This window comes from Balaenoptera acutorostrata, chromosome X (assembly GCF_949987535.1).
Source record: "Balaenoptera acutorostrata chromosome X, mBalAcu1.1, whole genome shotgun sequence".
Taxonomy (NCBI): Eukaryota; Metazoa; Chordata; class Mammalia; order Artiodactyla; family Balaenopteridae; genus Balaenoptera; species Balaenoptera acutorostrata.
Genome location: NC_080085.1, coordinates 16,910,718 through 16,925,499, shown reverse-complemented (window position 1 = coordinate 16,925,499; position 14,782 = coordinate 16,910,718). Strand labels below are relative to the sequence as shown.

At 38.5% G+C, this 14,782-nt stretch overlaps 1 protein-coding gene across 10 annotated transcripts in view; it reads left to right on the top strand.

Moving 5' to 3' along the window:
- The window catches only part of BCLAF3 (BCLAF1 and THRAP3 family member 3), a 64,853-nt gene extending 50,889 nt beyond the window's left edge, over positions 1 to 13,964 (top strand). For 9 of the 10 annotated variants that reach the window (XM_057538613.1, XM_057538612.1, XM_057538609.1 and 6 more), the window contains 3 exons: positions 48 to 146; positions 3,694 to 3,849; positions 12,917 to 13,964. In XM_057538613.1, coding sequence (XP_057394596.1) covers positions 48 to 146; positions 3,694 to 3,849; positions 12,917 to 12,946 — 285 coding nt within the window. In that variant the 3' untranslated portion in view covers positions 12,947 to 13,964. Of the gene's footprint in view, positions 1 to 47; positions 147 to 3,693; positions 3,850 to 12,148; positions 12,177 to 12,916 lie in introns of all 10 variants that reach the window. The other variant, XM_057538610.1, reaches the window with a different exon arrangement.
- The last annotated feature ends 818 nt before the right edge of the window (positions 13,965 to 14,782 follow it).

The following is a 14,782-nucleotide window of genomic DNA, read 5'->3' as shown; positions in this document are numbered from 1 at the left end:
AATAAAATTTAAAGTATATTAACCATACTAATACTTTTTTCATGCAGAATTATCATACTATGCAGAGAAAAGACGTCATTACTCACAAACCATTTGGAATTGAGGGAAACCATCAAAATACAAGAGGCTTTAGAAGAACTTTTAAGGTAGAGTGTTATTCTCCATCTAATTCTAGCTTTGGGTGTTTGCTTTGAACATAATGTTCTAAGTGTTAGTAAATTAAAAGCTCTTTTTGTTATATTTCAAATAGTAGCTTTAAATTAGTATTTCTGGATTATAGTTAACTGTAATCAGGTTAATGATGACCCCTTTCCTCAGGACTTGATTTTCAAATATTTTTTTTACCAGTGGAACCCTTTTTCAAATATTACATGGAAACTCAAACGCATAAAGCAGATCCAGATGGAGTGGCTCTAGGTGGAGAGGTGGGCAAGGTCCCAGACCTTCCCTTTAAGCCTGCCTCTTTACCTCTAAGATGTAAGCGCATAGCTATAGAGCCTTCTCCAGGATTCAGTGATTGAAAAACCCTTCCCATAGACACACAACCCTCAGAGGCCTTCTGGATCATCAGAGAAAGACTCTGGTCCAACATGCTTTGTTAAAGCATATTTCATCACATTCTAATTATTTGTACAGCTATGTCTGATGTCAGTGATACTTTTAATCAATGAACATGTTTGTTTTTCCAGAACACTTCATCCCCCAGACATATGGAATAAGAATTATAGTGCAAAGTATTGTGTTTCTCTCTCCTTGCTCTCATAAGCTGAGGTGCTTTTTAAATCCATTTTGACTGAATTTCGTGCTTATGATAGGTCCTTTTTTCATATTTTTCCACTCTACAGTGTCTCTTTCCCCTCCCCCCAAAAAGAAAAGAAAAGAACCTGTTTTGGGGGTTTTTTGTATTTTTTATTTATTTACTTATTTATTTATTTATTTTTAAACCTATTTATTTATTTATTTATTTATTTATTTGGCTGCCTTGGGTCTTTGTTGCTGCGTGCAGGCTTTCTCTAGTTGCGGCGAGCGGGGGCTACTCTTCACTGCGGTGCACAGGGTGCGCGGGCTTCTCACTGCGGTGTCTTCTCTTGAGAAGCACGGGCTCTAGGCGCACAGGCTCAGTAGTTGTGGCTCCCGGCCTCTAGAGTGCAGGCTCAGTAGTTGTGGCGCACGGGCTTAGTTCCTCCGCGGCATGTGGTATCTTCCCGGACCAGGGCTCGAACGCGTGTCCCCTGCATTGGCAGGCGGATTCTTAACCATTGCACCACCAGGGAAGCCCAAGAACCTGAGTTTTTTTTGGTGAAAGTAGCAGGCAGTCTGGCTAGAGTAGTTAGCTCATTAGGAGGACGTTAGTATGAGCAGAAAGGTAGTATAAATGATCTCCAAACCATAGACTAGGAGTGTACTTGAGTGATCTTCTGTTAATACCTTGGCTTCCTGAGTCAAAATTCTTGATGTCAAAAGATTTTTTTCAGGGAATTCCCTGGCCGTCTAGTGGTTAGGACTCCACCCTTTCACCGTGAGGGCCCGGGTTCAATCCCTGGTCAGGGAACTAAGATCCCACAAGCTGCGCGGTGGGGCCAAAAAAAAAAAAAAGATTTTGTTTTTTCAGTGGGAGTAACACAATTTGTAGCCATTGCATAGATAACATTTTTAGCCAGTGGTTCATGTACCTAAAAGCATGTGTGACATTAGGTTTTCAAAAATAGCTAGGGCCATAGACTGTATAAACATGTTTTGGGACTTCCCTGGTGGTCCAGTGGGTAAGACTCCGCACTCCCAATGCACGGGGCCTGGGTTCGATCCCTGGTCTGGGAACTAGATCCCACATGCATGCCACAACTAAGAAGTCTGCATGCCGCAACTAAAACATGCCACAACAAAGATCCCACGTGTTGCAACTAAGACCCGGCGCAACCAAATAAATAAATATTTTTTTAAAAAACATGTTTTATACCATCTTTTAATCTCTTAAGTAATGAAGCATAAAATCAACTAAAAATGTAACGTCTGTATAACTTAGAGACAGTGTAGGTGGGCATTCAGATTTAAGTGTTTCCTACATGTTGCACTTCTCATTGGTCAGATATAGTCAATTGTAGTAATTTTTCTAAGACTGTTATAAGATCTATTTCCTGTTACCCATTCTCCTTAAGGGAAAGGTCTTTAACATTAACTTATTTAAAAAATGTTCAAAATATGTGCATTAACCTTTCCTCTTGACCAATCATTTAAAGCTGTGTAATGTTATATGGTTGTTTCAAAATTCACAATTCTTTATAGTAAAGCAGGGGGAAGAGATAATCCTTCCTAAGAAAAGGAGCTCTTTCATTACAATTTACTTTTTACATAAATTGTACTAATTCAAAGCCAGATAGTAATCACCTTATTAGATATGTAAAAATGGGCAATGTAAATCTCAAGATTAGCCCTGATGTATCAAGTTGGTGCAGATAGTTTTAACAAAATTATAGTGTCTCATTATAATTCTGTTTTACCTGAAATTGTTTGTAGTCTTAAGAAAATAATTGGAAAACAGGCCTGGCATAAATACTTTTTAATAAACTTTTGTGTGTCATTATGCATAACATGCCCATTTGTTAAATCATTGTGGAAAGAAGAATCTACTTAATTTTTATAATTACTCCTTTGTAAGATACCATTTGTACATGTCCCACATGGGACACACACAAATATTCATTGTCCTCTATGTCTATTGTAATATTGGGCAGTATGCAGGTCAGGAAATGTCTCGTTACGTATAGCTCTTATCTTGAAAATATGTGCTGTAGTGGGATTTTTATGGTAAAGAAAGACTGACTCAAAAGTACTGACAAGAGGGACTTCCCTGGTGGTCCAGTGGCTAAGACTCCATGCTCCCAATGCAGGGGGCCAGGTTCGATCCTTGGTCAGGGAACTAGATCCTACATGCCACAAGTAAGATCTGGCACACCCAAATAAATAAATAAATATTAAAAAAAAAGGTACTGGCAAGAGTAAAGTTAAGAGAGTTTTTGATTCTTTTTTTCAATTTTTTAAATTTCTTTGGCTGTGTCGGGTCTTAGTTGCAGCATGCGGGATCTTTCATTGCAGCACACGGGCTCTTCATTGTGGTGCATGGGCATCTCTCTAGTTGTGGAGCGTGGGCTCTAGAGCGCAGGCTCAGTAGTTGCAGCACGTGGGCTTGGTTGCCCCACGGCATGTGGGACCCTAGTTCCCCAACCAGGGATCGAACCCTCGTCCCCTGCATTGGAAGGTGGATTCTTAACCACTGGACCACGAGGGAAGTTCCAAGAGAGTTTTTGATTCTTAAATAGATGTTGATACTTAATGTCTTTCCCCACCCAGTTGGGATTTGATATACTTCACTATGAATCAGAAGGATAATTCTGAGGTTTTTAAAGTTGTCTTTTTCTTAGTACGATAAATTTCAAGAATTTCAAAATTTAACTTAATAGTTTAAAAAATTCATTTATATAAAATATTTTTTAAGTTATTATTATACAAAATGAACTAGGAAGCTAGTTTGAGGAAAACATGCTTTATTACCATCATTAACCTTTTCCCTTTAAATATCTGTAGTACCTAGAATTAAGGGCAGCTCTAAGTTCCAGACCTTTTCCCCTTTCTTATACTAATAAAATAGACTTGGAAGCTATAGTTTTAACATTTAATTTTTTTTTTCCTTTACAGACCAACCTTAGAGGTGGCACATTTCAGCCCCAGTATAAATCAGGCCTAGTACAGAAGAGCTTGTGCATTCAGGCTAAATATCAGCGTTTACGGTTTGCTGGTCCAAGCGGATTTATCACTAATAAATTCAGAGAAAGATTACTGAGGAAAAAAAAGGTTAGTTGGATTATGATCATTTAAAAATGTTGACTGACTTTTGAACTCCTAAAGTATCTATGTTTAATAGATAAATTCAGTTTGTAATGTAATTTTGACTTAAGAAACAACCTAGATATCAGTGTTCTTATTGCATGATAATTGAAGAATGCCTTAGCTATTATACCTCAAATACTTTGAATATGCTAGCTGTTTGAACTTTTTACTTTAGAATTTCTGTTGTATGGTTAATCTTTGAGATGGAAAATCAGGTAAAGACTTTTAGCTGATATATTTTAGCCTGATACAATGTGAATTTTCTAGGTACCAAAAAATATTGAACTGACTACATAAAAAGGGTACATAATTACAAAATACACTAACTTTTCTTTTTTTCCCATTCATTTATGTTTTTTAATTGTGATAAAATATATATACCATAAAATTTGCCATTTTAACCATCTTTATACAATTCAGTGGCATTAATTACATTCACAGTGCTGTGCAACCGTCACTACTATATGCTAACTCTAACTATTAATAAAAAGTTTCATTACTTGATAATTTGGATTGCATACTCTTTTAGTTGTGGGTTGATTTTATTTAAATTCACCATGTTGGTATTTGAAAATGCAGCATAAATATCATATAAAAATAACGTCTGCAAATTATATTTTAAATGAGAACAATAGCATTACATTTGTTGAGGCATGTTTGTCAATTTTTGACTCATTTTTGTTAATAGTTTGGGGCTAATATTTTCTTCTGAGTAGATGATGTATATCTAGTGTTGCTATCAAATAATCTAATTGTGGTTTTATACATTTTCTAACCTTCAGTGTTCCCATAAATATTCATGCTTGTGAAGACTTTACACTGAGCTTACTTAGTGATTTTAGTAAAACTTATTTTTCAAAAGATGGACCAGTAGAATGGAGTTGACAACTGATTTTTTTTTGAAGTTTTAGTGTTGAATAGAATATCTTCTCTAACCTCTCCCACCCCTCAATTTTAACTGAGTGCCTTAAAAGAGGTTTTCAGTTTCACTGTGTATATCACTTTTGGTGTTAGGAAAGCTATCTCTTGTTTAAAAACATGAATGTAACTGGAGTCATTTTCCCCTCTCATACACCTCCCTATGTTGGACCAAGGTGCTGCTTCTCTTCCTGTCTCATGTGGCAAGTTTCTTTGCAGCAGATCTTCTAGGCATTCATCCCCAGTCACAGGTGGCAGCCCGGCTGTTCTCAAGGAAGCTGGTCATTGATCCCCACTTGAGGAGGAAGGGTGAGGCAAGCCTTTTCCTCAATTGCGAGGTTGGGTTTCAGGTACATATTGTGTGTTTTTCTTCTGTTAGCTCTGTGCTGAACTTTGATTGTTAGCTTCATTTAGCTCCATTTTTACCTCTCTTCTTTAGATGATTTGGGGCTCCTGAGTGCTTACTTGACTGTCTGCCTCAGCCTGCAGTTTCTATATGCTCATTGAACTTGCTCCATTTCCTCATCCTTTTCTTTGCCTCAGCTTGCCCCATTCCTCCTGGCTGCCCAGTTCTTCCAGACCACATTGCCCGCCAGCCTCACTTAACAACCAGTAGAAACCAGACATCAAGCCTTCATCGTAGGACATAACAAGTGTGTCCTAGAAAGAGCCACAACCTGCTATGGGTCTCCAGGCTTTAGGGCCTAGGCTTTTTGTATCTAGAATGTAGCAGTTGCAGTTAGGGTCCTGGGCAGATCACAGCCTCGCCTTCCTCTTGCCTTTTGCTGCCAACTGAGAGCTTTAGAAGTCATCGCCACACACTAGATTTTTAAAGAACCAGTGTCTACTACTCTTTTTCTTGGGTCTACCATTCTGGATGCTGCTTCATAGATGTTCATGTTGTAGCTAGTTTGACATGAGCTTTTCCAGCCTGGCTACTGTCAGTACCTGCAAGCAAGGCATAGCCAGGCTTTGTATAGATTTGTGTTTCAACTAGGCCCACCTCTATGAGCATGGCATGAAATCAGGCACCCTACTATTAGCACCCTTCTGAACAGTTGGGCTCCACACTCTCCTAACCTTTAGGGAAAGGAATGAGGCATCACATCTGCTCTGTTTCTGCCAAGGTCTGAACTAAGGTACTTTTTTTTTCTTATTAGTTATCTATTTTATACATATTAGTGTATCCATGTCAATCCCAGTCTCCCAATTCATCCCCCCACCCCCCCCCACCAGCACTTTCCCCCCTTGGTGTCCATACGTTTGTTCTCTACATCTGTGTCTCTATTTCTGCCCTGCAAACCGTGAACTAAGGTACTTACGGCTTACTTGGCCTTAGAGCTGTCCTAGTAGTATTGTGCTACCCTGGAATCCCATTCCATATGTACAGACTGACAATTTAGACCTATAACTCCATTTTACCTTGGCTTTCATGCCCTAAAGAAAAGAGGTGAAGGCCTGGAATCTTTGGTTTCTTCCAGTGTTGCTTCATCCCAAGCTTTAGCTTTGGGGGGGAACTTTGAAGGTCCTGCCCTGGAGAGAAGTCTTAGTCCAGGCAGCATCTGTACCCTGCTTTGGCTTTTTGTCCTACTAAGGAGTTCATTGTTTTCATTATTAGACCACCAACTAGATTAAGGATGCATGGTTAATTAATTAATCTAGGTGTCCTGGAACTTCTTGAACCTGAAATTAGATATGAACCTATGTATTTCCACATGCCTCAAAGTCCAGCAGGAAAATTTAGACTGGTCTTGTCTGGATTCCTCACTCCCCCACCATATTGAAATGTCTGGGCTGATCAGTCATGGCTTGAATTTCTTATAATGTTCATCTATAGTACAGTCTGGTTACTGTGCCATCAGACATGTGCTTCTTGTGTCCAGTGCCAAACAGCTTCCGGGAAGAGTTGGGGAGATCCTAGATGTGCCGCTGACATGTCCTCTTGTCCATTTACCCTAAAACTGAAGTAGCTCCCTAGCTGCCTACAAAGTAGTAAGATTCCCAAGCAGTATTAGTAAAGTACAGAACTAAAATGCTTCCTCCTCATTCATCATGCACTTGTCATATTAACCCCATTCTGGCACGCAAATTCCATTTTATTATGTTTCCTTTCTCTTGGATTCTGTGCTTGGGGTGGAAGATGAGGAGATGGGAGAAATGTCTGTTACCCCCTGGAAAGAAGCTTGTCTTTTATCCACTGTCATTCACAAGCACCCCCACGAAATATTCTCTGCTCATCATAGAAAGTTTTCAGAAACTCTTGAGGGTCTGACTATGTACCAGACTAGGATGGAGAACCTATTCAGAATTCATGAAGCCCCCGCTGGGAACATTGCCTCTGAAAAACTTTTAGCAATTGTGTGTTTGGTCAGGAAAACGTGGAGTTCCTCAGCATCCTAGACTCTCCAGTAGTCCCCAGGTACCTGTCAGCTCGGGGCCTGCCAGAGCTCTGCCCCTGGATAGAAAGGGGGAAAGGAGAGAGCAGAAAGATACTGTGAGAAGGAAGATAGAGACCGGGATTCATGGCTTTTGGGGTTGAAAAAAACCATGAAAGTCATGCGGTACAAAGACAGAACAGGAACCCAGATCAGATGAATCAGCAAGAACCTGTTATACTGCTGCTGTGTCCCTCGAGCTGAAGGATGCTGGGGCACAAAAGAAGTGATTATTGTGATGGTTGCACAACTCTGTGAATACACTAAAAACCATTGAGTTGTACACTTTAAATGGGTGAACTGTATGGTATGTGAGTTATATCTCAGTAAAGCTGTTAAAAATAAAATCGCACTTGCTCTCCTCCCCAGACCACTGATATCTCCTCAGGGTCTGTAGCTCTCACAGCTAGCCAGCCAAGCTAGAAACTTGTCATACTAACCCTCCCAGTTTTCCTTCTGACTGCGATTGTCCCAGGTGTTCTTATTTGTATCACTCATCCATTGCTCCATCCAATTCATTCATTTTAATAGCCGCATATCATTCCACTCTATGGATGTCTTATTTATTTCAGTGCTTTTCAAACCTCTTTTGCTTACATACCCTAAAATTATGAAAAATTATCTACCTCCTTGTACATTTTTAGGTTGGTATCTAATACTTTTTAATCATAAGTTTAACTTGTTATAAAGGGTAGAATTTCTGGCATATTATAAATAGAGAGTCTTAAATAAAACTGTTACATCATTGTTTTAAATCTCTTCGGTGAACCTGCACACCACAGGAATTTGGTAACTAACATCCATTTTTTAAAGTATGCAGACGAGCTGTTTTAACAAGTGGGAAATTTTACATCATTCCTTTTTTTTGCCTTGAATTTGGATTCCATTCTGTTTGCCCCATAGACTTTTATCTTTGAAAGTCTTTTATTGCTCACCAAATCAAATTTGACACATAATATTAATAGATTTCTGTGACTATTAGGTGTTAAATATTTCCTCTGGATTGAATGACCATTACAGTTGATCAAAATAACGTAAATGTATTACAGATTTTGTTAAGTATTGATCAGACAGAAGTTTTATTGGAAATGCATTTCTCTTTTCAATTAGTTCGGGTATTCATAGATAAATATTACTTAGTAGTAGTAGAATAATAGTGTTCAATTATCAATTCCATTTTTTCTTTTTATAAATGTAAGTCCTGAGAAACCTTGTTTATATGATTGTATAGATGGGAGTGAAAGAACTTTTATTATAGCAATGCCACTCCGTTCTTTGGACTCACTCTGAATTATAGGCCAAAAAGTCACTTAGTGATCTATCCTCAAAAAGTATTTTGAATGTTCTTTTACTGACAGCTTGATTTTGTCCTCCTACAATTAAACGAAAGCAAAGAAATGGAAAGCATCTGACTTGCAGAAGTATGCTATTTATTACTAGCTGCTAGGGTTGGTTCACTTTCTTGGCACCGTCACCAGTATTTCCAATTTCCTCCTCTTTTGGGGGGGGGGTCCCCAGGTAATGCAAAGTACTAAGATTCAGGATGAGAAGGTGTATCTTCCTAGTGTAAAAGTGGGAGGTAGGGAATCAGCCTTAACCGATTGAACAGGCAGGTTATTTTGGAAAGCAAACATCGAGAATGTGAAGATCTGGAAATTGATTCCCTCCAAACTGTCTGTACCCACATACTCACTGGAAAGTCTTCATATACCCCTAAGGGTATGTGTAACCCAGTTTGATGATTACTGACTTACTTAACCAAGCGTCTGTTGATGACTACAGGATAGTTTACAGGTTTTCATTATTTCCGTTAAACCACTGTGCCCATTGACATTTTGGTACCTTGCCATAGCTCCCTTTTTACTCATTTTTGTTCTTACCAGAAGTACATGAAAGTGCCTGTTTACCTGCACCCTAGCCAGCACTCCACATTATTAATCTTTATTATCTGTTGTCAGTTTAACAGCAGGAGATAGTTCTCATTTGCCTTTCTTCAATTATTAATGATGCAAACATATTTTTTATATTTGTCATTTGTATTTCTTCCCTCAATTTCCTTAGTTCTATGTTTTACCAGTGTTTCTGTTGAGGGTTGGTACTTTTTCTTACTGATTTTTAAGAGCTCTTGATTTACTGAGGGTATTAACGTATCATATATTTTGCTCCTATTTATTTCATGTTAGTTGGCTGTTTATGGTGGCTTTTACATTACAGAACTTGTAAATTTTCATGAACCTGTCAAGTTAATCCTATGTGGCTTTTAGATTTCCTATCATGTTTATGCTTATAAAAATTCCTTACTGTGTTTCCTTTAAGTGGTTTTATGGTTACTTTTTTCAACATATAAATACTTGTTCCTTTTAGAATTTGTTTTTACAATACAATATAAGGGCAGGATCTGATTTTTTTCCCAGTAGATAGTCAATTTTTCTAACACTGCGTATTGAGTAATTTGTCCTTTCCCCACTGATTGAAAATGCCACCTTTACTGTATGCTACATTCTTAGGTATTCCTGGTCTGTTTGGGGAATCTTCGGAGCCTCTAACTTGCTCCCTTGCCTCCTGTGATTTGCTTAATCCGTCCCTTCACTAGTAACACAGTTATTGTCCCAAAACACAGTCTGAGTCATATCACTCTTGTGCAGACACCTTCCAAGGATTCTGTTGCCTATAAAAAAAGAGACCAGACTTGTTAGCCAGGTCCAGCCCTAAGCTGCCTTTCTAACCACATTTTTCCATGCACCCTGTTTTTTGGAGCATAATATATGTTTTCATGTATTTTTTAAAAATTTATTTCTTTTATTTTTGGCTGCATTGGGTCTCTGTTGCTACGCGCGCGGGCTTTCTCTAGTTGTGGTGAGCGGGGGCTACTCTTCGTTGCGGTGCATGGGCTTCTCATTGCGGTGGCTTCTCTTGTTGTGGAGCACGGGCTTCAGTAGTTGTGGCACACGGGCTCAGTAGCTGTGGCTTGCAGGGTCTAGAGCGCAGGCTCAGTAGTTGTGGCGCACGGGCTTAGTTGCTCCGCGGCATGTGGGACCTTCCCAGACCAGGGCTCGAACCCATGTCCCCTGCGTTGGCAGGCGGATTCTTAACCACTGCGCCACCAGGGAAGCCCGTTTTCATGTATTTCTGTCTTTGTTCCTGACGTTCTTTCGGCTAGAAATAGCCTCCTGATCCCCATTCTTTTCTTATTAAACCCTGCTTTCCTTTTATGACCCACTGTAAAGCCTTACCAAAGCCCCCTCTTTAGCTCTTGTTTCATTTGGTCTCTAACTGTTGCTGTTTACCTTCCTATTTCCCCAAATAGTCGATCAACTCCTTGAGGACAGAGGGTGCCTCATTAGCGTCATGTCTCCCCCTATTGCCTTTCATATAGTCTGTCTTTCAAAATGCTTGTTGAATGGACTCTAATCTAATCATACACACACACACACACACACACACACACACACACAGCCATAGCTCTAAAGAGTTAGTGAACAGCAGCAATTGTGTCAGGGGTCCCCAAGACCACCCCGGGTTCAGTGATTCGCTAGGAGGACTCAGAGGACTCAGCATGTGGTGGCGCTCGTAGCTGTGATGTTCCAGCGGAAGACTGCACAGCACAATCAGCACAGGGAATTGGCGCACGGGCGAGTCCAGAGGACACCAGGTGCAGGTTTCCAAGAGTCCCCTCCCAGTGGAGTCACACAGGATGTGCCTGAGTCCCCCAGCAACGAGCTGCGACAACACTCATGAAATGTTGCCAACCAGGGAGGCTCGTTAGAGACTCAGCACCCAGCACTGGTCACGTAGGCACCCCCTGCCAGGCACATACCACATTCCATACCCAGAGCAAGAAAGCAGGTGTTCAGCATAGACCATGTTGTTTGCACAATTTATGCACTCATCAGTGGTGGGAACCTTCCTGAAATCTAAGTTCTTAGATGCCAGCCAAGAGCCAACCTTATAATCAGGACTTTCAAACGATAGCGGTCAGGTATGCTATATTAACTCTTTTCTGCACAGCCATATTTTTGAAGAGCTTATTTTCACAGATGGTAAGTGCCTAGAGAGAGGTGGAAAGGATCAGTATGTTAGAAATGGTCAGGGAATGTACGCTAAGTACTGTGATTTCTACTCTCTTCACCAAAGAGGTAGGTTCTAAGCTGAGTCATGGAGAGCAGGACTTAGAATGGGCTGCAGCCAAAGATCAATTTTTGGGAGTAGAATGTGGAGTTGGGTAGAGACAGGGGTATGCAAATTATAGAGGACCTCGAAATCTGGGTAGAATATAGAGGATGTGATGTGGTGACAGTAGGACATCTTCCTAGACTGAGAAGGAGAAAGTGGTGTTTGAGGCTGATGGCTGGGTGAGCAGGTTCTGGGAGGAGGCGAGATGCAGGAAGATCAACAAGGAAACAGTTGACTCAAGTGTCAAGTTATGAAAACCTAGAGGAGGGTGATGCTCATATGTCCAGTTCAGCATTCTGCTTAAAATAGGTTTTCAAATAATTGGAAGAATGCAGGGATCAATCCAAGAGAGAGTGTAGAAGAAGCCATGTCAAGGGTGAATGTGATTCAGAATAATTCTACATTTTTATAAACAAGATATTTCAGTTGAAAAAGTTTTTCAGAATTATTATAGTTAGCGTTTCCTTTTACAATTGTTAGTAGGCAACAGATATTTTATTTGAAGATTAATGCAAATGATGTTTATATTATATAATGAGTAAAGAAATAGGATACAATGTATTCTGGCTCTGTTTAAAGGAATGATGTTGACAAAAATATATTTGCATGTATTTTGAACATTTCATTAACCAAAATAGAAAGAAGAATTTTCTATCAGTACTGTTTTTGTTTGGAATTAAACGTTTCCATACTAATATAAATGCCAAAAAATAAATCAACTTTTAAATTTCTTTCAGTTTTAATAATGTAAGATCCTAGTAAAAGGTAAGGATATATGTATTAATAAGTTTTTTAATGTCCCAGAAAAACATGTCATTCTACCATTTTTGCTCTTTTATTGGTTGCATGCTCCTATGTCCAGTTTGTGGTTGGTAATTTAACATTTTGCCTAGCATCACAGTATAGAATTCACATTTGTTATTCTTTAATCATAGTCTTACTGTTATTGTGAATTCCTTTTCCTGTGTTTATTGAAGCCATACATCTTCGTACATTGTAGGTAACCATCCAAAAGCAGGAAAGCTTTCCCCCCTCTAATAGCTTTCTCTGCTGTTACCAGTCATGCTAGAAGAGTCCATATAGTTTTAGAATTAGATACCATATGATGACAAAGATAAAGTACCCATTTGAGGTTGTACGTGTGTCACATCAGGCTCTGTTGTTGAGGGACTAAGGTTTAAGAGTCTTGATTTTTTGTCAGTGATGTCCCCAGTGAAACTTGCCCAAATAGCAGAATTCTGTTTTCATTAACTTACTAATACCAGCCTATCAAGTGCCATATATATTTTTTGTCCTACTGACTTATCATTTGATATCCGCTTTGATGTGTTTTGTTGTTACTTTGTGTCTTTCGGAATCCATATAGCTTTGTGGGGATCTTGAGTGCAAGTGGTAATACATTAATTAAAATATTTTGAAAATTGCAGTGTAAACAAAACTCTAGCTCAGATGTTTTAACCAATGCTTCTTTTGAAGTCTGTATTTCTTTTGTTTTCTCTCAATAGGAATATACAAACATTGCCCCAGCAATCTAATCTGGAATTGTTACAAATGGAAATGACACTACAGGATGATATTTGGGAGCATCTTTTTGTCAAGAGTTAGAATTGGCACTAAAGCACTAATACTGTAACTATCTTGATAAAATAACTTTATTTTTCCGTAGTGGAATGCTGCAACTTTTTTACACTTAACAATTGCTTTTAAATTACAGTATTCAATTTAAAAGTTGTATTAACTACAGCTTCTTTTGCAAAAAGTCTCAAAAGGGCATTATTTGTTGATGCATTTTTCTCTGAGCATGGTTTCATAGAGAACTGAGTTATATCCAGACGTTTCTATGTTGAAAGTTTTGCTTATGTAATAAAAACAAAAACAAAAGTACCTGAATTGTATAGTGTCTGTACATGAAAGAACTTTAAACAGTGGCCTTACGTAGCAATTTTTATACCAGATTTTTCTTTTTCTGATGACATTTTGGCTTACAACTTGAAGTTTTCTTAAGCTTCTGAAGATCAAGGTCTATATAATTCATACATTTCATATTATGACATAAGAAGACGTAAGAAAAGGTGCTTCAAATTTTCCATCAGGTAGTTATGAGTGCACTGAATTTTTAGTAATTGGTTCATTCAGTTTTTTTCCACAACTATTTGCTCTTTTCCAACTTCAAAATGCTATTGTGGAAAATACATAAAGATTTTATAATCTGTATTCCATCTTACTTTCCCTCAGGGTAAGCTCATGCATATCATATTTTTAAAGGCTTTTAAAAAAAACTGACAGACAAAATGTCATATTCAGAAATTGTACTTTACTACTACAGCATTACACATTTTGCAAGCACATATTATAAAGTGTTTATTTTCAGTTCAGTTGTATTGAGTACCTACTATGTGTAAGATAACATTGGTAGGGTTTTAAATGATATTTTAGGTCTCAATACCTTATTTCTTTATGTTTTCTGTGTTCTGCTTAATAGTACATATACATTTCCAATTAAACTTTTGTGAAATGTTTAATTGTAATTAAATAAAATACTGTTGCTCCTTCTGCTTGAAGCAGTTACTTGCCAGTTTGTGAGAACATTATTTGAATTTCGTGTGAGAATTACAGCCCTTGGTAGGACCTGTTGATGTTTAAACCACTGTTCTGCACTTACAAAGACAGAACTTTCTGCATCAAAATCTGGTAAGAACTTAACTTTTTCATGACTGGATTATGAAAAATCTTATTGCAAACGTTTAATTTTTTAAACATGCCTTTAAAAGATAGAGTAGCCATTTCCTTAGTGGGTCAGCAGTAAGGGGGCAAGAGTGCTTGATGCATTAAAATCGGGTAATAAATTTAGATGGATGGCCTGTCTTATGCTGTGTACTGTCTCTATAGGTCAGGTTTTCTTTTTAAATTCCACTTATGGCAAGAAAAAAATGCATGCACACAGCAGTATGACAACTTTGTATTGTGTTAAGTACCCATAACATCTGCCTTAAATTTTAAAATAATTTATTTCATTTATTCCCATACTCTGAGGAACAGTTATAAACCTCGAATAGTTCATCATTAGGTTAACGCATATTTATTGCACAGATTCTGTGCTAAAATTACAGCAATGAACAAGAGGACAAGACACATAGAGCCTGCCTTTATGGTACGTACAGCCTGATAGGGAAAATGGACATTAGACATAGAAATGTAACTTGGGGACTTCCCTGGCGGTCCAGTGGTTAAGACTCTGCACTCCCAATGCAGGGGACGCAGGTTTGATCCCTGGTCAGGGAACTAAGATCCCACATGTTGCTGGGCGTGGCACGGCATGGCACGCCCAAAAAAAGAAAAAAAAAAAGAAATGTAACTGACTAAACAAAGTT